Source organism: Paramormyrops kingsleyae, chromosome 16, assembly GCF_048594095.1.
Source record: "Paramormyrops kingsleyae isolate MSU_618 chromosome 16, PKINGS_0.4, whole genome shotgun sequence".
NCBI lineage: Eukaryota > Metazoa > Chordata > Actinopteri > Osteoglossiformes > Mormyridae > Paramormyrops > Paramormyrops kingsleyae.
In genome coordinates, this window is record NC_132812.1 from 15,522,543 (window position 1) to 15,550,232 (window position 27,690).

Genomic DNA, 27,690 nt, shown 5'->3' on the forward strand with positions numbered 1-27,690 from the left:
CATTCCTGGAGAATATTGACCTGTCCATTCTTATTCATGGCGCGACTGTTTTTGCCTCCAAAACTGCCAAGAAGCTGGGCATTAGCTGCAACTCCCCCCTACCTAGAATGTAACCATGGTTACCAGGATGAGCAGATCATAGCTTTACGTTAACCACAGCATGCTGCATGTATCTTCTGTCCTTGGACCTGTTTCTCTCTTCTGGACTATTCGAATCTTATTTCAAAACCTTCTAGAACCTCCTACATTAATGTGTCGACCCCCCCCCCCCCCCACCACCACCACCACCTCATCCCAGCCCCTGGCAATGTTTTCGTATTCCCCTGTCTGTCATTTGATAGCCAAAAGCCAATTTTGAATCCGTTTCTAACCTTAAAAACAGCAAAATGCAGTGTGCCATTATCCTTTTCACCCGTCAGACTGCTCTGTTCATCACAGGCTGCCTATTAAATAGCTCCTAACAGCTTATATTGCCCTTCCAAAGTTTGCCCATTCTTTACATCACCCAAAACTGATGCACTAACCCTGTCAGCACAGATTGTAGGCAATACGTCGCTTAAACGGCGGATGGTCGCAATCGGATCGCGTTCCATTACGAAACATAACGTTTTAAGTCCCAAACATATTTCAGAACTTAAACATCAATTGCTACTTTCAAAAGACTGACATATATAGACTCTAAGACCTTCTGTTAAATCAAACAATTGAACGGTGATGTTATCTTTCTGGTATGAAGTGATTGTGAACTTTTGCTTTTACTGATAATGGAGTGGTCTATCCTGGCTGGAAAATTCACACAGCAGTCCTTGAAACATAACAAACGTATGAATCGTATTGAATGAACGAATGAGGTTTATCGGCCGTTTAAATTCACACTTACTGTTTTGGCTACGTGCTTGCAGTGACATAACAAGCAGCTAGTTGTTTATAAGATGACAATCAAACAAAAACATCTCACAGACAACAGTCCTCATACAACATTAAATATTAAATGTTATCAATAGTAAATAATAATAGTAAGCTAATAAAGAACATGACAGTTCCAAACAATTATTTACCAGTTGACAAACTGATTGTTTATGTATTTCCATTTTTTGCTGTTGCTGTTGACCATAGTGATATTACTGGTTGCTATGCTGTGCTCATTAAATGTGATAATTGGCCAGATGATAGGCAGCAGCATGAAGCTAGGGAGGAATATCCGAATCATTCCAGTGTGTTACAGCTGCAGATGGACACAGACCTGAAGAAACCCTTGTGATTTGCCAGCTGTTAAATGGGAATTATATTAAACTAAAACAAATCTTAACCACGGTCCTTGGAAAAAGTGCCAAAAACCTGTTTGTACTTAATATTAGTCACATAACCTTCAACCATAACAACATTGATATACATTACATGTATGTACAGTGCTGTGCAAGTCTTAGGCAGTCAAAAGAAATGTTTAGAGCTATTTATCTGGGTAGTAAGTGCATTTTTGCTCAGAACATAAACACAATTTCGCATTAGAACATGTGCAAATGAAGAGCAACACAATAAAAACTAGTACATTTCTGTTCTTCAAAACATCACTGATATCTAGTTGGACGGCTAGATGTACACCACTTCAGGTCCCAAACCTCCTCAGGGGCACCTCAGCCATTCCATGCATTTGTTAAATTTCACCACCAGCTCACTTAACTGATTTCATTAGTTAAAAAGTCAATGAAATATTAGCTATTTGAGGTAAGCTAGTGGTTGTGTCAAAATATACATGAGTGCATTGGATGCTGCAAACACTTAGGCTATTTTAGCAAAGGTTTTGAAATGGCAAAATTTGGCTGCCAAAAACTCACACAGTACTGTATATAGACAGATTATAAATAAGACATGCAACAATGATGACTGTTCGTTGAAAAGAAAGATGCAACAACTATGATTATACATTGAAAAGAAAGCCAGGTCAAACATACTTATGTCTTTACAAAGATACTTAGAGTAGCTGTACTGCTTCCGTTATGACATTTTTATTTCCACAAGCACTTATCACAAACACAAAAGAGTGTTGTGTGTTAGAATTTTGGAAACACTTGCACATACTGTAGGATTGTTTTTGGTATATTACCCTGAAGTCGTGCAGACTTTACATCACAGGTTATATTCGATGTACAGAAATAATTCTCCTCAATCCAAGTGAAACAAACACTTATGACAACATGACGGCTTGTGTTCATTCCCCCAATTAATAACTTAACAGAGTCGGAAATTCACTATAAATTAACTTGGTCAGAATGAACCTTTTTGTGGTTAAGCTGCTAGCTACCAGAATCATCCCAGACTTCTGCAGTTGCAGTTTTCCTCATGAATTGCTCTGCTTGTTTCTGCCCTCTCAGTGGGAAAGTTGGTCCCACCCAAATGACGAAAGCAGGGTGTGACATGCACTGCTGCCACACTCTGCTTGAAACGGAACTGGGAGATTCCACGTTTTGCGTGTCTACATTCCATCTGAGGTCTCATGTCTTCTAAGATCAAATCTGTGTTAGTTGGGGAACATCTGCGAGACTATAAACTGCCACAGCTGTGTTTGTCCTACTAAGAGTTTCCTGTTATTAGGTTCTGCACAGTAGTAGCTCCAGGCTCACTGTGACACTATCCTGCCTAAGCAGTTGGAAGATCGATGGATGGATTCCTGAATGGAAGATACAGGAGGAAAGACATATTCAAACACCAGTACAGTGCCATTATGACCATGAAACTACAGTAGTGTCTTGAAGATTCTAGCACTTAGTGATACACAGTATCATTCATTTTGTTGAATCTCAAAAGCAAACGGAGGCCAGACTTTTAAGTTCTGCATTTATTACAAGTTACCAATAAATAAATCCTAAAGCAAACACAATCTGCTTTCCCAGCATATCACTTTACACTTGAAATCCATTTTCCTACAATTGCTCACATAAAAAAAAAAAATATATATTCCCCATGTGTAAGTGTAACACTCTTAACAGGAGCTGAAAACGTCGTGGTGCGGCGGCGAGAGCAAAGGATTTCGCACCAGACGCTGCTGGCTTTTGCGTCCAAGGCAGAGCATTGCAGTTGTACCCTTAGAGGTACGGCGTAGACTCCGTTTGGTCAATTGCAGCTTTATGAACTGAATGCAGAAAAAAAAAAAAAAACATTCATCTTGCCACGGATACATGAAACTGAGAAATAACACATTGCAACAAAAAGCAGAGCTTTACAGGGGTACCATTTGGCGTCGGAATGCAAAGCCATCGCCGTCCAAAAGAAAGGATATATCACAGCATTTTGTTCAAGATCTTTCTTCAATACAAAGCCACATTTTTATTTGTACCGCCTCAAAACTTAAATTTGCGTGTTAAGCTAAGAAACCAAGCAATCCACAATACTGACTGGTGCGGCATGGCACCGCTTGTGCATGTAAACTGGGGGTGTATTTAAAAGTAAAGGCATTGTAGTTACTTCACTCAAACCTTTTGCTGGACAGTTCATTGTATTTCTGTAAGTAATGGACTGGAGAGGATAAATCACTGACTCCACGAGGGGGTAATGTTAAGGCACCTGAATGTGCACCATTGAAAATGATCTGCTTTCAATGTTGACATCATACTATCGCTGCACAAATAATAATTAATAATAAAAAAATTAATGGAAAGATGAGGAGCAGCTGGAAAACTGAAGTTAGCTTTTATTCTTAAAAGACATGTAATGTTTTTGAGGGCTGTGTGGATATTTTAGTTGTAGATTGCTCATAGGCCTATAATCCCCACAATTTAAACCTAAAGTCGTCAAAACCCAAATACGTCTCTACACAGAAACTTTCATCATATCATTCAGATATTTGTCCCAGTAAAGTGCTTGTTCCATGACAGAAACTTAACTGCTGAGCACCGTACCTTTATTCACGGAGGTTTCTGCGTTTACCGTATGTGTGTCGACGACAATCTTTCGTTTATAGCGGATCAGTAAGCCTACATCCCACACGGCAACACCACCAAAAACACCCTTAATCGCGATCGCCTGTAACCTATGCATGCATTACTGCTGCATTTCAAACACTGGCAGTTTTTGGTAACTTTCAAAAACAATTTAATTATGAATTTTCATTTAACAGCTAATACTATACCTTATGAAAAACAAGCTAGCCTAAATGTTTAACGATGTCAACTAAAGGCAATGAGACAATTTTATTTTTTAAGATGGCATTTCATGTCCATTCCAGCTGGAAATGTTTGATTAGTGCAGTTCCTCTATTAAATGGCACGTTCATTGAATAAAATATGCACCAACTACAAAGTGAAATTTGCATATACCCCCAATTACACCATGGCCAAATATTTGTACGCTGTTAAGCCGCCGACACGCGTAATACTGGTATACATCGTCTCGCTGGCATGGAGACATATGTCGGAGGCATGTGAGAGACCTGACGTCACTGCCCACGGACAGAACAGACAAGATCGCAGGGCGATTATAACGTGGATGAACAGCTGAAAGATGTCAGAAGCCAGTGACAGCAGCAGCTGAATCACAACTTAGCAGATTAAACACTGATTACCTAATTCATTAAAAGGTAGCAAAAATCCCTTTGTCCACAACAGGTACACAAAAAAATAAAGTACAAAGACTTGAACGTGGGAAAAAAAGTACTCCCTTTAAGATAAACTACAAATACATGGCATGCTAACAACAGAAGGTGAAATTTCCATTTCCGTTCTTTCATTCATTCAATTTTTTTTTCCATTTACGAAAAGAATGCGTTACCATTGTCAATATGGAATTGTCATTGACTGCCTTTTGCCGCAGATATATATGAAAAGAAGTAAACCAAAGAAATCAGTGTGGGGAAAAAAATCATAGATCATATCAAGGACTTCCAGTATCAGACAGCCAATCAGATTCAGGTCTTACATACATGTATCTATAAATGGTGTCAGAGACATCTGTATGGTGGCCGAAAAGTCCAGATCTGGCCTGGTCAGTGTTCGTCCCGACACGACGGCCCCGACAGATAACCGTTGGTCCCGTTGGCCCCGCTGGTGCCGCTGGTGCCGTTGGTGGCACTGTTATGGAGTTTCTGTGTCGGGGGAGAGCCTTCCTCCTCATCGGAGCTGGACTCTATGTCACTTCGGTCATCTTTGGACACCTGGGAAGACACGTTACAACAGTGAGAAGAGCAAAAGTCCACAACACTGGGGTGTAACTAGCAGGAGCCATGCTGATGATGCTGATGTGAGATCTTAATGGAGTTTTAATTCAAGAGTAAATTTCCAAAACTCACTGAGCCCAGTTTTTGTTGCCATTGACCTCAAGTCAGGCTTCCACGTCACGTGTTACACTACTGGGAACCAAAACTCACTCAGTCCTCATGTAACCCAACGAATTATAACATTTCTAAAATTCACTCAGTCAAAAGAAATTCTCAAAAACGTATTTGGTGGACTGGATGAGTTTTAGAAATTTGCAGTCCAATTTGCATTCTGCTTTGGAAGACAAATAGAATAAAATTGGAAAATTATAGGTTTGCATGGAACCTTATGCTACCAGCTACATGAATTTTACTTAAAAAAAATGTAGAAAACAAAATAAACCAGTAGCTGTGATGCCCCTACAGTGGATATAAAAAGTGTAAACACCCTTGTTAAAATGGCAGGTTTTAGTGATGTAAAAAAAAATGAGACCATGATAAATCATTTCATTCCCACCCTTCACTGTGACCTATAACCTGTACAATTCTATTGAAAAACAAACAAAGCTGTTAGGGGGGAAAATAAAAACAATAAGCTGGCTGCATAGGTTTGCACACCTATAAACTAATGCTTTGTTGAAGCACCTTTTGATTTAATTACAGCATTCGGTCTTTTTGGGTACAAACCTGCCATCAATTAAAGTGACTCTGATTCATCCCAAGTAAAGTTCAGCTGTTGTAGTAGGATTTTCCTGACATTCACTGACTTGCATCCTACAGCAAAAGTCATGGTTCTCAGTGAGCGTACAAAGCATCAAAGGGATCTCATTGTTGAAAGGTATCAGTCAGGAGAAGGGTGCATTAGATATACCATGGAACACCATGAAGACAGTCATCAAGAAGTGGAGAAAGTATGGGACAGCAGTGACGTTACTGAGAACTGGACGTCCCTCCAAAACTGATGACAAGACAAAAAGAAAACCAGTCAGGGAGGCAGCCAAGAGGCCTACAGCAACACTGGAGGAGCTGCAGGGATTTCTGGGAAGTACTGGTTGTGTACAACATGTGACAACATTCTCCCATATTATCCATATGTCTGGACTATGGACACGGTCGCAAGACAGAAGCCTTTTCTTATGAAAAAAAACATCCAAAAAATTTGCAAAAAAAAATACATCATCTCCCAAAAGCATGTGGGAAAATGTGTTAAGGTCTGATTAAACCAAGGTTGAACTTTTTGGTCACAATTCCAGAAGGTATGTTTGGCGTAAAAACACTGCGCATCAGCAAAAGAACAGCATACCATGGTGGGGGCAACGTTAAAGGGGGGGTTTTGAATTATAATTTTTTTTTTGTCAAAAAAGTCAAACATCCAAGGGGGTGAATACTTTTTATAGGCAGTGTAAATTGAAAGGTGATTCTAGAAAGTATTACGGTGTGCTGAGTTATACAACCAGCTTATTGTACGTTTTTTTAATCTTTTCTTTTTTCCTCCTAAACAAATGTGTTTGTTTTTCTATTGAATCGTGCAGTTTATAGGTCACATTAAAGGTGGTCTCTCTTACATCACACAAACCCTGCCATTTTAACAGGGGTGTGTACACGTTTTATATCCACTGTACATGTAGGAGAAGAGGGAAAAAAAAACAAATGTGAGCAAAAGTGGTGACAGAAACAGAAGTTCGGAGGCAGAAAAGTAACCCGTATGAGTAAAAGCTGACAATGGCATCCGGCATCATGATGACCAGGGGTCACATTTGACCCCCCAAGTCTCACCTCCCCACCCTACTTACATGCAAAGGGTTCCATTTCCCCGCCTTTGGAGGAGCAAAAAGGAAGGGCAGGAAGAAGTAAGATGAGAAAGAAAATATATATATATATACTGTATATACGGCAAGACCAAGAAGGACCAAAGACAGTGAAGTAAATAACCAACCCCCTCTGAAGGCAGCTAATAGCTGTACCGCTTATGGTGCAACAAATCCTATATTTTTAATAATTCTCTGAGCCGCCATTTCTCAATTGGTGACCATTTTCTTTGAGTGGTGAAGTGTGTGGTTAAAATATTTTGAAATTGGTTTCTGTTGGATTTTCTTCTTTTGTGCATGAAGGCATTGTGTTACTGTCACTCCACTATGTCCTATTCACTATTACTGCACTAATTTTTGTGAAATAATCAAGGGAGAATGTGGCTCCTGAGGCTAAACCATCTAAACCATCAAAGATCTCTAGTCTTCCCCAGTGCTCAGCTTGATTGGAGAAACGCTGGTCCTAGGCCTAGAGTAGGAGGTGCAGCGAGAGGAGGCCAGTTCCCTCACCTTTCCCCGGGAGACGGCCCTGCAGGCGATCCTCACGATCAGGTAGGACCAGAATGAGTGCAGCAGGAGCAGTAGGAGCAGCAGAACATTGAAGACCCACCAGGATGGGAACGGGCCCACGATCTCCCAGCTTTCAAACAGCGTGCTGTTTAAAATCCTGCCTCACAAGAGGGAGAGAGACCGGGGTCAACTGGGAAAACACAGACTGGTATAAAGAGGCATTTAAGGTCACACAGAGATCTACTTTGTCAAAAAAAAAGCAATGAGTCTATTTCGGGAAGCAAGGGAAACACTTTAAGGCTAGTTCATCCATCCATCCATCAGAAATGAGTCTACGATACACTTGATCCAGGAAATTTACAGGCACAAATTCCGTGTTTCTGGACTATGGGACAAACCTCTATGCAAACTCCATCACACGCATAGCTGGATTCAGGAATCAAACCTACCACCTGTTGGTGTGGGGGGGCCACACTACTATAAAGTGAGACTCCCCAACACTTCTCTCCATATAAAAAAGCCCCTTGACACAAAAAAACTGCCTGGATAATCACAAATCGTAAATGAAAACTAAAAAATAGATCCAGCAGGGCAGTGAAGGTAACACTTCATGGGTCACTGGCTGTAACACTGGCAGTGGCTGGAAATTCCTCCGCAGTGAAATACTCTCTTAGTTCCTCGTAGACGGTGCAGACGTGTTAAACAATGCATAGGGCAGAAGTGAAACCAAACTCCTACCCCCTCCGTATCCAGCTGCCCCAATGGCCACCTACAGCAGGGGCCATTCTAAGATTTTTTTTAGGGGGGGGGGGATAGGAGGGGCCATAATTCATAAAGAGAGCCAGCCTTAGCCAATGAAATGTTTTGAATCTGTGTGTGATGGGGAGGGGGTACCCTGGGGACTAATCAGCTTTCAGCTGAGGTCAATGCCCCATTGGCCCCACCCTTGTATACACCCCCCTCTGTACCACTGCCTGTTGCACCTCAGTGTTCACTCTCATAAACATGTATCATATACATTTGCACACGTGATATGTCAGAGGCTCATTTGTAGCTACTCCATCATCTGATGAGAAAGTGTCAGGGAATCATTTGCAATTTACTCCCACATTTAATGGCCCTTCAGTGTTTTTGGAAATACTATAATGTACTATCTGGTGGAAAGGCTATAAAATAAAATGGCTGACTGAAATAACTGAGTTTTAATTTAAATCAGCTCCTACATCCTCTTATCTGTTTACAGGGGTGTAGGAACAGGGGGGACGTGTACTCCGCAATATTTAATTTTGATTCATTCATCCACCCTATAAAAACACCTTTCTATTTAAATTATTAAGTCGTGCCCCCCCTCTCCTACGCCATTGCCTGTTTGCTATTCATTACTTGCACACATAAGACTACAGCAAAATCTTCTGGTTCAGACAGCAATGTGTATCAAACTGCTACCATTCCTTTAAACTCTGACTGAAACGCGAAGGCGTTAAAGTTCAGCAAGCGTGATGTGTCAGGCACGTTTTCTCACGAGCTGCCTGACAGCGGCATCTCTGGCAATTATTCAGAAACCTCCCGACCTCAAACGGTTCAGAGAGATACAAAGTAAAGCCTCTCGCTTTGTGATTCTATCACCAGAGAGAGTGAGCGAGAGAGAGAGAGAGAAGACAAATCTATTTCAGGACTAAAATAAGATTTTTTTTTTACATTATGCAAGAGTAGCGAGTCCTTAAGGGGAGGTCAGCGCCATGGCAACTGGTTTACAGCAGCAGCGTGATGGTGGCTATTATGAAGAATATGAACCCAGGTGGAAGCAGAGTTTAGGCGAAAAAACCTCAGATATCCTTAGAAATCTTACCGTTCAACAAGAAATGGATTGTAGGTGGATGTTCTTGGAATGACATTGCAGCTCTCGCCATCCCCGCACTCAGACGATGGAGTCTAGGTCTGAACATGACCATGACTTAATGCCACCATTTCACGATGCTCCTCTTAGTTACAGAATCACCGGCCCACCAGCCTCCAAAGGAGGCTGATAATCACATTCCTATAATCCAAACCCCATATTACCCCAACTGCGCCATGACATCATCCCCGTTCAGAAGCACACAAGCCGGAACTTAAGGAACAGAATCTGAGCGATAGTAGGAACGCGGCGAGGAACACAAGGCCGCTCCCAGCAGCAGGAACCGGGAGCGGCTACCAGGAGGGCATCGGACATGAGAGGCTCCAGTACTCTCCTGCCTCTGACTCACAGCCTATTTTTACACACGCCCCCCCCCCCCAAACCCTTCCCCTTTCCGGTGGCTTCTCTGTACATTTCGCAGCACGACCAGCCTGTCAGAATTGGCCCCGGGGCCCCGTGGCCCCAAACATGGCTGACTGGACAGGCACAGCACTTTTCAGCGGCTCGGCTAACCAAGGCTCAGCCTGGCTACTTGCTGACGGGCCAGCAGGCTCGGTCTTGGGGATCTTCCCCGAAGTGGCACTCGCAGCCGGGCCCAGTCTCAGGGCCGGGCCCCATGCCAAGCCTCTCTCCCTGGCCTCAGAGCCCAGCTCTGTCCTGGCGCTTGTTGCTGCACCAAAGTGCCAAAGCTGGACCCTCTGGTGCTTAGTAAGCAATTCTGATCACTGCTTGTCTGCAGTCTTGCAGCGAGGCCCCAAAAAAAGCTCAGGAACTGAAAAACAAATGGAGCTTCTGCAACCTGGACACCTGCTTAAATTAATATAGGACCCCAAAATGAAGACTTGTACCGTTACCACTCAGGCTGGTTGATCTGTTACCGGATATCATCTTTCTCTCTGCTACGGCTAACATCTAACTTACCGATGTCAACTAACCGCTATTAATCAGCTCTCGCAAACACCCAGGCTTTCTAAAACACTCTTTGCAAATGATACAGTTTAAGTATGGATTAAATAAATAAAAACCACTGCTGTAGCTATGGTTACGATTACTGGGTGCTTTGCCACGATTGAAGGAAGTCGCTCATATAGCGGAATAAAAATAAATACAACTCAATTCCACCTAAAACAGCAACGTATATAGAACAATTATACACATATGATAGGAAGCGGCTGTCAACAAGCCTGCTTTGACTGAGGGTGGAAATCAATTTTATCACTGTCAGATATACGAGACCACAAATGAAACAGAAATTCATACGATTAAAAAAAAGAAAAGAAAAAAACCTCTAACGACAATCTGATGGAGACTGTGTGAAGACGGTGGGAATCTTCTAGCAGACTTACCAAATGGGATAAACACCCAGCCTGGAACTGATAAAGACCAGCGCAAACATGACGAAAATCACGTTGCAGAGTCTCTGGCACTTCGCATAGTTGGCCATTTTAGCGGCCTGCAAAGAAATAAAAACGACTACGTCATCGTAACGCATAAGTGAATATATCGAAGCACGCAGGATAAAAACATGTAAATATTATTCATTATGAGCTGTTATTTTATGGAGGCTGCCAAATTTGTGCGCTTACTTGGTGCAAAATTTTGTGTATATCTCAGTATCTGTAGTGGGAGCTTTCCGATTCGAGTTGGGGGCTCGCTGTCAGACAGCTGGCAACCCTGTAAGCTACATTATTTATGTGTCGAGCACACGCCAGACTGTCAGGCTATATTTTTAATCTCTTTTTAATTTATTCAGTGACATCGTGGATGAACCTTCCAGAAGAATTAATCAAGAAAAGAGCATTATACTAGAAGGCCCGCAGGGGGTGTTGGGTCACTCTTCCGCTCTCACCTCCATCAAGACGTCGGCAGCATCATGAAGGCATATGACCAGAGTCCCCACCCGAGCCATGTTGTTCACATAGGAGAAGGTGATGAGGGAGATGGTCACCAGGTGGTGCAGGAACATGATCAGGAAGTCCTGGGTGCCAGAGGGGTGGGACAGTGACCAGAAGTCAGTGACAGGGCTGTCAAATTTAAATCGACATCTTATAGGCATCTGTATAGGCAACGTCAGATTATTGTAAAATGTGCAAAAAGTACCGTATTATATTTAATATTGTAAGAACAGCAAAACTGTAAGGAGCAAGTTCCTGAGAGAGGAACCCAGAGTGGAGGATGCAGGGCTGTGAGGAAAGCTTCTGGGACAAACTGGCACTAACTGGGAGTTTGGGTCCCATCCCAGAGCCACCAGCAGAATCATACAACATCCTGTCAACCCCCCACCTCTGTGTGATGCTGCTTAACCCCCCCGGTCTGCATTACACACACGGATGGCTGCAGCTGCTGCAGTGTTAGGGTGACATCACTCCTGTGAGCATTTTTACATTATTCACTCACTTCACTTGACACTGTTTATACCCCAGGGGGGCAACAATGAGACAGAGTTAATCCGGACCGGCATACGGGCCACGGCAGGATGGCACCCGACCCCCCCCCCCCCCTTTTCCGGGGGCTATTGACATCCGCACGTTTTCCTGTGATCCTTTCCTAAGGTGTGTTGGGAAAAGAGCCGGTTGGATTAGCGGATCTGCTACGTAATCCGTTCAAGCAGCCCTAATTGCCCGTTAAGACATATCATGAGCACCTATGTTAGACGCTTCCCAAGGTAAATTCTAGAAAACACAGAATACATTTATGAGTCCTGCAGATAGTAAGAGGCAGCTCTGGCAGACACTCTCTTCATTTGGGTCGTATGTGGCTTGTATAGGGAGGGATAAGACAAGAACACACACACACACACACACACACACACGCCACTAAGCTGGGGCATATACAGAGGCGTGGCCTCAGGGGAATTGGCCCCACATAAAAGCTTATTGGCCCCTGGACTGCCCCCTCCTCTGTCACTCATCAATTCAAAACATCATTGGCTAATAACAGAGTTGGCCCCTCAATGAATTATGGCCCTTCTTATGCCGCCAACCTTAAAAAAATACCGGAATCGGCCCATTCCACTGAGACTACAACAGCTTTAAACCTAGTCTGAACCAGGCTACACCAATACCCTAGAGGGCTCTGGGACACTGGTAGATTGTAGCAGATGGCATCGAGACGGCCAAGGGAGTGAGGCGGGCAGGAGAGGAGGAGGAAGAGAGGTGGTGTAAAACAATGGAAGGATGGCGAGAGAGCAGAGGACATACGGGACTTGAGCAGGGGATGAAGGAGCTCTCCTCAGTGCGTGGCTTTGTGTATGAAAAAACTGAAAGAAGAAGGGGAGAAAAAAAAACAGACAACATGCCAAAAGTCAACAAAGGTGATTAAGAGGAAGAAAGAGAGAAAAAACATGGTGGCATCTACTGACAGCTGAGAAGTGAGGAATGGGGGAAGAATGAGTAGGAACAGAGCCGCTGTCCAAGGAGGACACAAAGACTGCAGACCGTGAAGAGAAAAATAAAGCAGAGGAGGAGAATGGTAAAGCCTGACATGCCCTGTGGCTCCTGAAAGACCACACTGATCTGGAGTCAGCTCACATGGTGCTTTAGTACGGGTCTGAAAACCCCGAAGAGAATGGACCAGCAGTCTGGTAAACCTTGCAGCAAATGAAGATTTAAATAAGGCCTTTTTATAATATTATACTACAAACACAAGATACTGGCCAAAGCTTTATATACTGTTGTATATTAACATTCCCAGTGCATGTCCAGAGATTGCAGCTTTTTTTTTGGATTCAAATCATAAAATATACATTTTAGACGGAAAAACATTTTTGTAATGTAATGTACCGAGATGCTGTTTTACTGAGTATGTTTGACTTGCAAGGTGCTAATTTTCATGGGTTCTGCTGACAGTGGAGTATGACTGTAAATTTACACCGCAGATACTTTCAAAGCAGAAAGAGAATAACTCCCACCCCCCACCTTCAAACGTTATGAAGCATTCGGGAAGCGTACGGTTTGATGTTGGGAGAGCTGGGACTTCTATAAATCAATCTGAATTCCAGGAAGGGGGATGTGTGTGTGTGCCTGAGGGTGTGTGTACGTGTGTGTGTGTGTGTGTGTGCCTGAGGGTGTGTGTACGTGTGTGTGTGTGTGTGCCTGAGGGTGTGTGTACGTGTGTGTGTGTGTGCGCGTGTGTGTGTGTGTGTGCGTGTGTGTGTGCCTGAGGGTGTGTGTACGTGTGCGCGTGTGTGTGCGCGTGTGTGTGTGTGTGTGCCTGAGGGTGTGTGTACGTGTGTGTGTGTGTGCGCGTGTGTGTGTGTGTGTGTGCCTGTGTGTGTGTGTGTGTGTGTGTGTGTGGGTTTGTACCAATCCTAAGCAAGGAGGCTGTATGTCATACAGTTTACATGCTTTCTTGAGCACGGAAGGCAGACAAGCAATTTCAGAGCCTGTATTCTACTCCAAATTGGGGACTGAACATGACCGGGTTCTGAAGAGAAAATAATTCACAACAAAGAGAAGTGAGATGACCGTGCCGGGGAGGGAGGAGATCCGGGAATCGAGGACACTGCGTCCTTGGAGGTTCGATGTCGAGACGGGTGACATGTCAAGCGCTGATGAATGTGTGGTGTTTGTCCCTGACAGGGATACTATACCGAAAATATGTCATTAAACGGGAACGGATCGCATTTTGCTGGTTCAGGCCATGTCATTATCACTCTCTGCTGTTAATGTTTCACATTCGTGACAAAATGCTTCACACCGTTTCATCGGATGAAATATTTAAAAGCCGACACTGGCACAAAGCGACGCCGCTCGGAACAAGAGCAGGGTGGGGGGCGAATGCGCCCCCTTCTGCTGAACATCGTCAATCAAAGCGATTTTCAGTATGACTTGGTGTATAACTTAACTCATGCCGAGTCAAAATAACGAGGAAACTATTAAGAAATTTCTGACTTCTTGGTGTAGCTGGTCATCATTTAATTTGTTGTAATTTGCTACAGTAATAAATCAGCTTCATGCATTTTCCCTCCAAAATGCTTGCTAACCAATCACAGTGAGGTACCACAGCCCGCCCACACCGCACCTTCCAATCCATTCCCTTCGGCTCCTACCTTCCTCCTGATGTCCGTGAACTGGGAGAACAATAGGGAGAGGTAGAAGGACAGCTCCACTATGTAGTAGTAATGGATGTCCATGGTCAGTGGCTGTGGGGAGAGTGATGGAGAGAGTGAGCTGAGGTGACTCAGGACTGAGGAGGTTGTGATACCTTGGTGGACGGACGACCCGCTGGGCTGTCAGAGCGTGACGGCAGCTTCTACTCGAGGGGAAACATAGACCCCCTGCAGAGTAGTAGTTAGAAATTGGGTCGCTGACGCAAATACTGCCCTGTATGTTTCATTTAGCATGTCAGAAGTAGTGCTCTCCTCAGCCAGGGAGATTTCTGTTGCATTATTTAAGGCTAATATAACAGACATAGGCGAATTACTGTAACTGAAATATCTGTACTTCTACTTTATCATGTATATCATACATTATTTATACATTTTGATCGGGAAATGGTCGAATCCTTACCTGGTAAGGGTAGTTGTACCAGCATTCTCTGGTGTTCCATTGCCAGGAGGTCTACATCGTAAAGGTACAGAGGGAGAGAGGAGGGAGATCACATGGATAGGAGTGGAAGCTCGTGTTGAAACGAGTGCAAGAAGAACCCAGACGCAGCTGTGTGTCGAGGAGACAGTTCACTGCACGGTGCCTGAAAGTCGAAGAGGTCTTTCTTCATGTAGAGGCTCCCAATTGTGGACTGACACGAATGTTAGTCTGCAAGCCTTTTTTACTGTAAACCTCCTGAGGTAGGAAGGCTGCAGGTAATGATGTGAGGAATCCTAAGCAAAACAATCCCCCAACCTGAATGTGGGGGTGATCAGCATAGTGATCTTGAGGTTTCTCCTCCAGACCAACCCTCCAATGAAATTTAGGCCTGTATTCTGGGGGGAGGGACTGTGCCAAGAATACATTAATCATCCACCATTGCAAGAACAAACACCATGGTCCAGAAGCAACGCTCACACAGCGAACAGATACAGCGACGTGACGTCGACATAACGGCACACGGCTGACTGGTTGGAAGAAGCGTCAGAGACGTACTTGTAGCACACAGACACTAATTATCTGTCACGTTCCACAGAAATCCTACGATAAGCGGTATGGCAGCATGATGCTTTTGATTGTGATGGGAAAGACGTCAAACAGGCAGCTTAGACGTGCGTCCCAGCGGCAGAGCGGACAGCTTATCTGACAAGGTCGCGAAACAACAAGCCTCTGCGGCGCCCCAGGAAAGCGCCAAGCTTTCCCAGCCTTAGTAAGACTGTCGTTCATTTATTCTGCATCGCTCATACCAAGCAGCATGGGGCACAAGGCCTGTGAGCCAAAGCACATGTCTCTGGAGTGTGGGATGGAACCAAAGGCCCCAGAGGAGAGCCATAAAACATGGGCAGAACATGCAAAGTCCAAACACAAAGAGCAAAAGAGCAGAGGTGGGATGCGAACCAACACCAGTGCTACCAAATAACAACCATGCCACCCACTGATACTCCATTGATCATCGTAAATAAAGTTTTAAAACTACAGATGCTCCTCGACTTACCTTCCAATAAACCATAATCGTAAGTTGAAAATATAGTAAGTTGAATATGAATTTGATATGATGAATAAATAAGTACTGTAACTAGCTAAGTACCAGCAACTGAAAAGTAAATTGTATAGTTCTGTAGAAAAAAAAAACCCTTTACTTCATTATGATATGTCATTAAACACTGTATGATTGTGCTGGCAATCGCTAGAGAGACTGGAAGCGTGGCTGCGTGGATCTCGGCGTCGCCGTCACCCGGCATCGGTAGAATGTACTGATGCCGGGCATATAACTAGCCCAGGAACAGATGAAAGTTCACAGTTTGATAAGTACTGGATGTGCATCGCCATCGCAAAGTTGAAAATATCGTAAGTCAAACCATCATTAAGCGAGAAGCAGCTGACAACTAATTCTAACTTTCAGAGGATTTAAAAAGGATTTCTGAGTGGACTGTCTGTTTGTCTTTATTCGGTTTCTTACGTACTTAGTATATTTGCGTGTGTGTGTATTTTAATATGAAGAGCCCCATATCTGCCCCACCAGTGAGGAGTTGGGTTCAGCCCAGGACCCTTGTGTTCCCTCTCGGCATGTGAGCAGAATCATTGATGAATAATAGATTAGGCTGCTCTCAGGCAGATGAAGGTCTGGATTTTAAAGGTCCTAGCAAGTACATTTATAGTCAGGGATCCATAAATTACAGCCCCCATCCAAATTTCCCCAAAATGTCATCTTTCATCTCAGTTTCTCACTATCATTTTTTTAATGCACTCTTTTAGGTGACTCAACTCAGATGAAAATCTAGCTTCCTCTCCAACTGTCAGAGCCACAGATGACAGCATGAGGGGGGGAAAAAAAAAACTCCCTGAGTTCTTTGAAATAATTTCTGCAAGGCGGTTAATCCGACGTCTAATCTGATCGCTTGAGAGGAGAAGCTTGGAAGTTTTCAGCATCATCATCAGCACAAGACCTTCAAGTAATTCCATGTTCACGTCAGAGATGATAACAATTAAAAACGTAGCTGACAAGGCAGTTCGAGGTGGCAATCGCCCCCCCCCCCCCTTACCTTCTTCAGGAAGCGCACTCCGTAGGTGAATATGTAGAGGTAAAAGGTGAATGCCCACCTGCAAGAAGCAGAAACAGGGAGGTGTCAGTCAGTGATGTGTCTCGGTGAGATGAACCTGCGTACGACTCACAGATGAAAGCAGGTCGAGCTGCCCGGCCCGACCCCCCCTCAGCGCTAGACGGATGAGGACACGGCGAAGGACGAGCTTTCAGGCCACATTATGTCTGTGCGCTCTGCCCAGACTCTCATTACAAATTCACAGCATCATTGAGAATACCTTGTGCTGCAAAGGCATGCAAAATAATTAAAATAGAGACACACGGGGGGGGTGGTTGTGGCTCAGCGGCCTAGGGGATCAGAAGGTCACCAGTTCGAATCCCATCCTCAGCAAAATAGCCACACGCCACATTAACAGCTCAAACTCCAAGCTTCGCTCTCACCTGTTTGTGTCTCAAAGGACTGCAAGATGGGATTCGCAAAAAAAGGATTGCAATGTACTTGTGCAAATGGCAAATACAGCATCATTTCATGCTTTTTTTCTTCTTCTGAGTTTCAAGGCAATGAGAGAGCAAGCTGGACAATTTTGAGAAAGGAGCTTTGTGTAAATCTCATTTACTGCTCAGGGTTCATTCTGCAGGAATGTCACTCCCAGCATGCACTGCACACGGCCCACTCTCTCTGCTCTGTTTCCAAATTCTGGGGAGAGTATCTCCAATTCGACAAGTGACTCCGCGGACGGACGAGCTCCAGGGCTGAGACAAAACACCCATAAAAACAGATTAACGAGCCGCGCATCTGTTCTGCTGAAAGGTGGCAGACGGGTGGCCCCTCCCCTCCCGGTCTAAACGGCCCGTCACAGGACAGACGCCCCCAGCAAAATGGAGCACACATCCTAGCCGCAGGTGGCCGCTTCATCCCACAGGTGCCCCCCCCCCCAAGGCTAGAAGTGACAGTGACAGTGGCCGTGCTAAGTGCCGGTGATGGTGGCCGTGCTAAGTGACAGTGGCCGTGCTAAGTGCCGGTGACGGTGGCCGTGCTAAGTGACGATGGCCGTGCTCAGTGACGGTGACCGTGCTCAGTGACGGCCTTTATGCTTTCGGCTCCCTCAGCAGCTCCCTACACTCTCTCTCTTTTTCCCCTCCTCTATCCATGACACTTCCACGAATCTCGGGGGGGGGGGGGGACTAAAATTCCAGTGACAAACAATCAAATCAAAAAAAAAGAAAATCACCAACAAATAATCTAATTTAAACCGATAAAACTTTATTAATTAAAGTCTGAATTACATCCATTTTTGTTTTTTTTTCTCCAAAGCAAAAATGTGATTTTTAGACAAGGTAAACAATACTGGTTACTCTCAGAGCTGAGTGTTGCAATTTGACTGTGTTTTTAGATTGCATATCTAATGTTACGTCATCAGCAGCATTAGCCAAATCGCAACATGCATCGCGATGCAAAAAAAAAAAAAAAGATGCCCCCCTCCCTCCCCCCCCCGTTCATATGCAGTCTGCGGTCCAGCTCTCCGCTGAGCTGCTTCCTACTGAGCATCGCCCCCCCCCCCCCCCCCTCTCTGTGCAGGAATATGGTGGCGTTACAGTAACAGGCCAGCACAGGTTTCAGCCACAAGGACCCAGTCACGCCAAGCCCAGACTTACGTAAGTCGCCCGGGAATTCACAGCAGTATGTTCTGCATTCTCCCCGTCATGCAAATAAACTCGTATGCCCCTTTCCATTGGTTCCCTGCCTGCACGGACACCCGCAGCCACCACAGGGGAGCACTAGGGGGCAGCCCTCACATCAAACTCACCCCTCTCTGTCTCCCTTCCCACATGTCAATAAACTGGCAATATCAATCTCAGGGCACTTTAAAGTAAGCTGCCTTACAGTAAACGTTTAAAGTTACTGCCTGGCCTTACAACTATTTATCAGATGCTTTTATCTAAGGCTATGCAGAAAGCAGGGTCAGACAGTCCATGAGACAACTGGGCCTTGCTCAAGGGCCCGATGGTGAAATCACTCTGCTCACCCTGGGATTTGAACTAGCAACCTTTTGATCACATACACACTGCCTTAACCTGCAGTGGAAATTTTAGTAGACACCTGCGTGTATTACGTTCTGCAGGAATTTTCAGCATGTCAATTTCAGTATCGCTACGAAGCCTCAAGGGACGACAGGTGTGGCAACCAGTCTTGAGGCATGAAGGCCAGACCTGCCCCCTGACCATCTCCAGGTCACATGACAGGAAGTAGAAAGTTCTGCCAGGCAAATAAATAAATAAATATACAAAATACACTGTGCTGCAAAACGGTTAAAAGTGGAAACAGGAAGTCACCTAAAAGAGGACCAATAGAACATTCTGGCATACAACAAAAGCCAGAAATCTCAACCTTTTTTTTTTTTTTTTTTTTTTAAAGGTGCCCTCTGAGTATCTAAAAGTCAAAAAGTCTTTAGATGAACGACCAAATGGAAAACAGACCAAGAGCGAAAGACCCCTGACACTGTACTGACACGCACACGGAATGAAACGTGGTGAAACGAACCGAGAAAATCTCAATTCGGTATCTGTAAAACTTTCCATTAGTCTTTGTAGCTGAAAGTATGTGTGACAGGGACTGCAAACAGGGCTAATGTGGAAAGAGGAAACACACACGAAACAAGAATATGAAAAAAAGACATATCACTGGCCATAAAAGGTCATAAAAGATTCAGGGAAGCAGCATTTGAACAAACACTGCAGCTCACAGGTCACCTACAGCAGCCCCCCCCCCCCCCCAAGGGATCCATAGGTATCAGGGGGTCCCTGAACTTGGATGGGACAAAATTGACCTCTTTATTTTCCACTGACCTCTAATTAAAATCTCAGCAAAGGGAGAAGTCGTCTGTAGGTGTCACCATACAGCTAATGAGGTCCATGACACTGAAGTTAAGAATCTATAGAGCTCTGAACCAAGAATCACTCGGGTCCCTCAAGGCTAGTGGGAAGCTGAACAGGAAGAAGCCTTCAAAGATCTATGGGTGGCACAAAGGTCTTACATGCTCTCGCAGAAGCGGGTCAGCGTACTGGGCTTCTCCTGGTTCCGCCGATGCCGGAACCAACGTTGGATGGTCCTCACATCCCAGTCTAGCTGCTTGGACAGGCCTTCTAACCGCTTCTCGTCTGGGTGCTGAGCAAGAACGTGAGAGGTGAGCTTGTAACCGGGCACATCAGGAGGATTATTTAAGGGGGCGGGGCATAAGAGGGCTCATAATTCACACAGAGGGGATGACCTTATTAGCCAATGATATGTTTTGAATCAGTGAGTGACAGGGCAGGGGCTACTCAGGGGGCCAATCAGCTTTCAGCTGGGGCCAGGGTCCCTGTGGCCCCGCCCCTGCATACGCCCCCTGTAGTGATACAAGGGGCTGGTGACGTGTCACTTGACCATGTGAGGGTGACACATAAGGTGGGATACAGACATCTCACCTTTCAACGTCATCAGCGAATGCGCACATTTGCATACATGAAAGTACGAAATCGTAAAGGCTGCGGCCGCACCCCCCGCAAACACCCCGGGGGCCCATGTCACAGTTAGGGTCTGGGGGGGGGGCACAACCATAACCGACAGAGCCAGACACCTGACTGCACTGCACTCCATCTCCAAAATCCCAAGGTTCAGGTAGCCGTTAATAATGCAGTGAAGTCTGAAAAAGAATATTCAACTGATGCATATCCTGAAAAAAACCTAAAAGTGCTGGAGAGGATTAAGAAAACACCTTTTTGTCAGAATTACATCAATGGCCTAAGTGACACTGATGGCTATACTTCCTCAGAAATGGGTAACTTTGGGTAACTTTGCAGATTTGATAGATTAGAACCAGTCTCGAGTCTCCTACCGCGGATAAAAACATTCATAAGCACAATTTATGTCACTATTAAAATGCGACTACGTTTGTGAAGTGTAGCTCTGCATCTTGCTAAGGAAATATGTCTTTGTGACACAATTGGGGCCATTACCTTCCCAGACAAGCTAAGCCAGACGGTCTGCTGAGCCCTTGCGCATGAAAACCCAGGGACGTTTGTCAAGGAAACCTGCCTCTCCTTTGGGCTAAAAATAACCATGGTGTTATCAGCACATGGAGCTGCAGATAAAATCCAGCAGATGCGGGAAGCTTTCACACTCAGCCCTTAAAATGACCAGAGTCTCAGGCTTTGGGTTTCAATTAACGATGACCAGCAGTTGCTTTTCATACCTTTAGAACCTTAAAAAGAATTCTTGTACCAAGGTGCACGTGTAGTTAACGTCCGCCATTAAAACAAACATGCTTCCAGAAAAGTGCCCTCACCTTGGTAATAGAAGTAAAGACTTTCTCCAGAATAGCATTTGGCTGAGCCTTCTGGGGGCCGTTTGCTTGGATCTTCAAACCCAGGGCACATGGCTTTGCAATGAACCTGCAGGAAACAAACAAGCAAAAAACCTTAATTACTTACATGTTCTACTTAAGGTACCCACACGTTTGACCAATAAGAAATTCACCAAGTAAATGTGCAATTTGTTACAGACTCTACAACTCCCTCCATCACTTGTCCTTGCAATAATGTGGTTAACTTCTACTGAATTATTAACATGTGCAATAGAATCACGTGCAATATAGTCAAGTTACATTTATAATAACTTATGTACGAGGTAAAATAGTACTTTATCCTACTGTATTTATAGAATTTTTATTAGAGTGCTTAATTTAATTTAGCTTTGTACTTCATTGTATTGTTCTGTGTGTTGTGCAGTCGTAATGTAAGCGATTTTCTTCGCGATTAATAAAGTTTTCTGATTCTGATTACAGTTTCCCCAAAGATGAAAGTCTCCATAAAGGCAAACACAGCAAGGAAACGGCGTCTCCACCAATTTAGGGGAAAACATGGTTATTGGCGGCGTTGTATTAGCAGGTTCCGTTTTGTGGGGAGGTTACAATCCCCCATCCCACCTGTAATTTTCAACCATGCAGCAGGGGAGCTGGCCGGTGGACACAGGTATTGGCCAATCAGCAAACACCCTACGAGCCCAAAAACACCATACAGTAACTCCATCCAAACCCAAAGACTGTCACCATCAGTGATGGGACTGACAAAGCTGTCCAAGTCTGTGGAATAGAACAAACCCTGTATATAAGCACTGCAGCAAGCTGAATAAAGCTACTTCTCCGACAGTAAGTAATACTGAATACCATAGTACATCGAGTGGTGTTTGGGTCTAGTGATTAGAACTCAGTGCATGTGACTGGAAGTTTGCTGGTTCAAATCCCATGGCTGACAGAGCAATTTCACCACTGGGCCCTAGAGCAAGGCCTTAATCCCAATTGGTGTCACCCTGCTCTCACACTAGTGCACTGCACAAGACAAACACATGGAAAATGCAACGAAATGTGAGTGAATCAAAGAGCAGGTGTTGAGTCTTTTTAGTGGATAATCTCCAATTCCAGGGCCCCCTTTGTCTACATGATTTTCCACTGTACAGTGGTTTTCTGTTAACTGGAGATAATTACTTAAACACCCTTAAATTATGAATGGAAATTGAACAAAGCTGCACCCAACTGCTGGCGGACAGCACGATAACTGCTTCGGCTGGATGCATCTGGTCCTGCATTTGTTCCAACTATGATGTTGGCTAATAACATCTGCGGAGGACACACTGTACCAAGTTATCGTAAAATGAATCACTTTAAATTATTCAGAGTAATACATTAGCAAAAGAGAACTAATTTATTTAATCTGCAAGATTAAGCAATTAACATTTTGCGTAAACATGCAAAGAAGATTTTTATAACTTATAAAAACAGCTCTGTGTTAAGCAGCTTCGGATAAGCATCTAATTCAATAACAACAACAACGACAACTCCTCCTGTAGGGCACCAGTGATCATAGAAGTTTAGCTAGCAGATTGAGCTGAGGTGGGTGAAGCGCGTCAGGCTCAGGAGCGTCAAAGAGGAGCCCCAGGCACCGGAGACCCCAAGTCACCCTTTGCACTTGGGAGTAAATCGAACGCCCCGTGGCCGTGACCGGCAACTGACCAGAAACAGCCACGATGCCAGTTATTTAGAAGGGGAACGTAATGTCGATAACACATTATAAATAGAGATACATATCGTCCATTATCAAACTGGATTAAGTTTAAAGTAAATCTGGATATGAGCCTATATAATTTGCTGTTGCCTTAAAAGCAGAGCGGCTGAGTCTTTTCAGCGACTTGGATGACCCTCCTCTGCTGGGACGCAGCCATATACATAATGTTACAGCCCCTTTTCAAACTGATTGAATACTTTGCTGCCAGTTTTCTGTAGCCGAGCGGACTTCCTAGCGCACGCGGGACATGCCACACTCCGGCCATCGCTGACAGAGACGACAGACAGGCAGCTACAATAACAGCATCTCACCCGACTCATCCAACCTGACATGGGCCAATATTTCCATTCGGTCCATTTCAGACATCTTCTCCAGGATTGTTTCACAGTCACAGTGAGCCTGTAGCCCAGGAAAGGTCTGGGAGAGGACACCAGTCCATCACAGGTCACACACTCACATACTGATGGCAGTTAGGGATGCCAATAAACTTAAAGACGACCTCTGTGGTTTGTGGGGGGGGGGGGAGGACTGACATGCAAACCCAATACAACCAGAGGACTCAAGCCCTCAATCCTGTGGGGGTCATAATCCTATCCACTGATCCTGGATGTTGGTTTTGGTTGCTACAGTTAGAAGCAAATTGTACAGTACAGCATACAGTATTATAAGAGGGTAAATTTGGACTTTGACCACTAGACCAAGGACCCTGTGTGTCCTGGTAACCCCAGAACCCCTGCAAGATCCTGACCAGGATAAGCAGTTACAAGATGGATGGATGGATGTAGCAAGATCGTATTTCGATTCAAATAAAATCAGACATCAAAAACATACATAATGACAGAAATTAACAACAGCAATAACAAATAAGGGAAAAAATGTAAGTATACATTTTTAAGTTGACATGAAACTTTTATACTCAGTTTGAGAATGCAGTGGATGACGTCTGAGAGCCACCATCGATTAGAACCTTTGGTTTTATCAAATTTAGCCGCTTAAGTTCAAAAACAGCATCAAAACTCCAGCGCTCTCTCCACACTCTGCCAAGCTGAGCTCACAAAGACGTAGCGGGCATCAGCGCCATGCCCAGCTTCGAGGCCGCAGACAGCCCCTCCCACTTACCACAGTCTCACCCCTGCTGCCCACCAACTCAGACCCGGGCTTATTTATCTAAACTCAGATAACAGACGCAAACTGGGGTGTGAAACAGCAAGAAGGTCCCATGGCCCTGGAGATCCAAATCCTGCTCCTCACCTTCTGCCGTAGCTGGACAGCCTACCACCATTCCTTACATCAAAACAAAATCAACTAAATATTCAATAAGTGCTTTATCTGGTCTGAAGCATTAAGAATCTTAATTATCAGACATATAAAACAGTTCAATTACAGGTCTAGTCATAATATTTTGTTAATAAGAGGTTCGGATTAAAGTGATCAAAAAACAAACGCATAAGCATCACCCTTTGCAGCTATATTTATATAACAAATCCCCAAGGGACACTTCAGTTGTACCCTTGAGAAACATAACTGCTCTTTTTAAATTATTCAATGGTATAACTGATTACAAAGTTAATCTGGATGAAAGTGTTGGCAAGGAAACAGGAGAAAGACAGCTTTGTTCATCACCATGCTTCTTGAGTTTAGGCGTGTGCCCTCTTAAGAAATGTAGTTATTATGTAAGGGAGTAAATAAACTGTTAACACCAATGAACACCATAAACAGGACCACATAATCGGGACTAATATGAACTAACTTTTCTAGAGCTCAGTACCCCAAGAATTCTTCGTGAATTCTCATGCAGGGCATGTTGGATCAGATACATAGTACAAATCTGTCTTACAATCGTTATGATATGAGACATATTCAGACACTGCACTGGCAAAGAGATTTTAATTTACATAACTCTCTGAAAGTGAGCTTTTCCCTCCGAAAATGAAGCTCAAACATACTGTGCCATATCTAACTTGAAATTATTACTGTTTGAAAATCAGAATGAAGGGAGTACTGATTAGTCCTCATAAACGGGGAGCGGAACAACCCCAAAGGCCGTCTGCCTATAGTTATATAACAGATCACAGGGATGAATGGAAAGGTGTGTCGGTTTAGCTTGCCCCAGCTACACTAGCTACCAGAGAAAAGCCGACCATTCTCAGCAAAACTGCAACCTGTTTCTGGAGGCCTGCAGTTACACTTCTCGCAAAGTAGCTTTCACAGAGTCCATGACCTTAAATGAAAACAACGGCAAAGGTTAAACAAGAGTAAAATTAGCATATTAAAACTAGCTAAGCCAAACAGCTTGATGTTTTTAAAAATAAACTATTAATATAAAACCAAAAACAACCACAGAAAACAGGAAATAACACTGTCTTGTAAAATTGCAATGAAAACCGAAGTTGGACATATATTTGAAAATAAAAACAATTATTTGGCTTTTGAAAAGGTCGTAATGAGGTCATCTCCAGCCATTTCTATTTCCGAGAGCCCTTGAGAATTGACTTCATAATTAAATCGTGCCAGAAGCAACTGGAGAGCAACAGCTGCTGAGCGCAGACGGACTGTAGTGACCGACAATGCCACATATGTATGGATATTTTGCATGTATATGTTTGTTGCATGTCAGGTTATCTGACTCAGAAGTTCTTCCATAAAATATATGACAGCTAAGGGTCCCGCCACTTTTAGGGAAAAGAGCAAGTTTCATGTCTCATTAACGCCGGCACACCTGCAAACATACTGTATACAGAATCGGAGGAGCTGGGAAACTAGATCAGTCTCGGCTGCCAGCCGATAGGTTTTCATCTGAATCGCGGTTTTAAAATACTCTGGCCATTATTAGAAAAAGAAAAAATATTTATCTGAGAGAGATTTTCAGGCCTTACACTGATTAACCACCCAGTAACAACCGGGATGCATAACGCGATTAAATATCTGGGATGCATTAAGTCCTCAAAATGCAACGTACAGGATGTAGAATCAGGAAGCTGCCAGCCTGTCATCACTTTTATTTTGCCCCCGAAAGAGATGGAATTATCATCGTCACGTGTACTTTGAGCAGCACGACATTCACGTCACTTTGAGTTACGCGTTTAAGATAACGCTATAATTTGCGCAATTATTTTCGGTTATCAATGAGACCATCTTAACAATCTAGTTAAGTTATTTAATCGACCTGTTAGTCCTCACTTTACCGTTTCCTCACACTTATCAAAGTAATGGTACGATTACACTGGCTGCAGATACACAGTCACGAATAAAACAAACGGGATGCATTTGCAGGTCGTCCGACTGCCTTTGCGACAGCACGATCAATGAGGGTAGCCGATTACAAAAAAAGTTTGAAACGAAACAATAAAACAGGAAAGCTTGCACAATTAACACCGCAACCCTTATACCTGCGACGGGGGTTATTTTAATGTGCAAGTCAAGGGGAATATGGAGATGCAGATATACAGCATGTATCAGAAAACAAAAAGAAGTGTACTGTGTAAAGCTACCCAGACGCCGTGGACGCCAGCGTTAACAAACGAACGCTTTGAATTCCATTCAGAAGTACATCTTTATATCTTTAGCAAATTATTAAAGTGAAAATCCTCTAAATGAAGTGCACAAAGATTCCCACACCGAAATGAAAACGCTCCCGCCTCCTAGCGACTGGTGCACCCCTATACTGGAAATAATGGGCTAGCTGGATCAATGGGATTGCACATAATTCCCCAAAACTATCAATAAACCCTTCACAGAAAACACCATATTTCTGCCGAATGTTAGTAACTGAAAGTTCTGCTTAAATGTGTACGTTCCTCTGCGAACGATAACATTGCCTAAATCGGTGGCGTTTTAATGTCATTGGTGGATCAGCAGTCCAATCTCAGACAGCACGTCACAGGTCTAGCTACTTCCATGCTTTTTTCCCTACCGATCTCCACATTTTTACCCCCCCAGGTGAAACACAGTACCGCAACACGCGATCGCAACAAGAAAACAGCGGCTCAGAGCCACTGACCTCTCGAAAACCAGGCGTATCATGAAGATGCCCAATGCCAAGGGGAAAGCCAGATAGAGATCTTCGGCTTGCGGGAAGGTTGCCTCGTCTGTGTTTTTTAAGTCAGCCCAGGTTACATTATGTGGCAGCCAGAACCTCTCGTTCCAAAACCAAGCCAAGATCCCGGCCATGTCCCCTTGATTTCTCTCCCGCAACGGCAAGAGTCGCCTGCGCCTTTGATGACGGATACCACGTTGCGATTGCTTCTGACGGATGATCTTTGCAGGTCCGTCTGTGTGATGGGATCAGCTTTTGCACCGCCCTTTGATTTTTTTCGCGTGTGTGCCTTTCTTGGGGAAGTAGAGTCTGCCATACGCCATCTACTCCTCCGCGAATGATTGGTGCATCTCAACGTCACACAGGCTTTCTGCCGCACACGCAGTAAAGGTGCACACGCCATGAGGACGCAGGCCAGGGTTCCCTTTGTCATACATCCGCGAAGTAACATCCGACTTTCACTTAAACTTAATGTATTTAGCCTAAATCAATGACCGCTTTTTGCAGTGTGCAACAAATTCAA

At 44.2% G+C, this 27,690-nt stretch overlaps 1 protein-coding gene across 2 annotated transcripts; it reads right to left on the reverse strand.

The window, feature by feature from the left end:
* Positions 1-1,990: 1,990 nt before the first annotated feature.
* cers6 (ceramide synthase 6) lies at positions 1,991-27,524 on the reverse strand. Of its 2 annotated transcripts, XM_023828026.2 has the most exons (11): positions 27,132-27,524; positions 21,358-21,463; positions 20,068-20,198; positions 17,034-17,091; positions 14,914-14,964; positions 14,454-14,546; positions 11,253-11,381; positions 10,750-10,856; positions 7,507-7,663; positions 6,982-7,005; positions 1,991-5,146 (listed from the first exon to the last, which is right to left on the reverse strand). In XM_023828026.2, the coding sequence occupies exons 1-11, from the start codon at positions 27,299-27,301 to the stop codon at positions 4,979-4,981; spliced, it is 1,194 nt and encodes a 397-aa protein (XP_023683794.2). In that variant the 5' UTR covers positions 27,302-27,524; the 3' UTR covers positions 1,991-4,978. The 2 variants fall into 2 exon arrangements, with proteins under 2 accessions (XP_023683794.2, XP_023683795.2); XM_023828027.2 differs by lacking the exon at positions 6,982-7,005 and having other exon boundaries at positions 27,132-27,522.
* Positions 27,525-27,690: the final 166 nt, after the last annotated feature.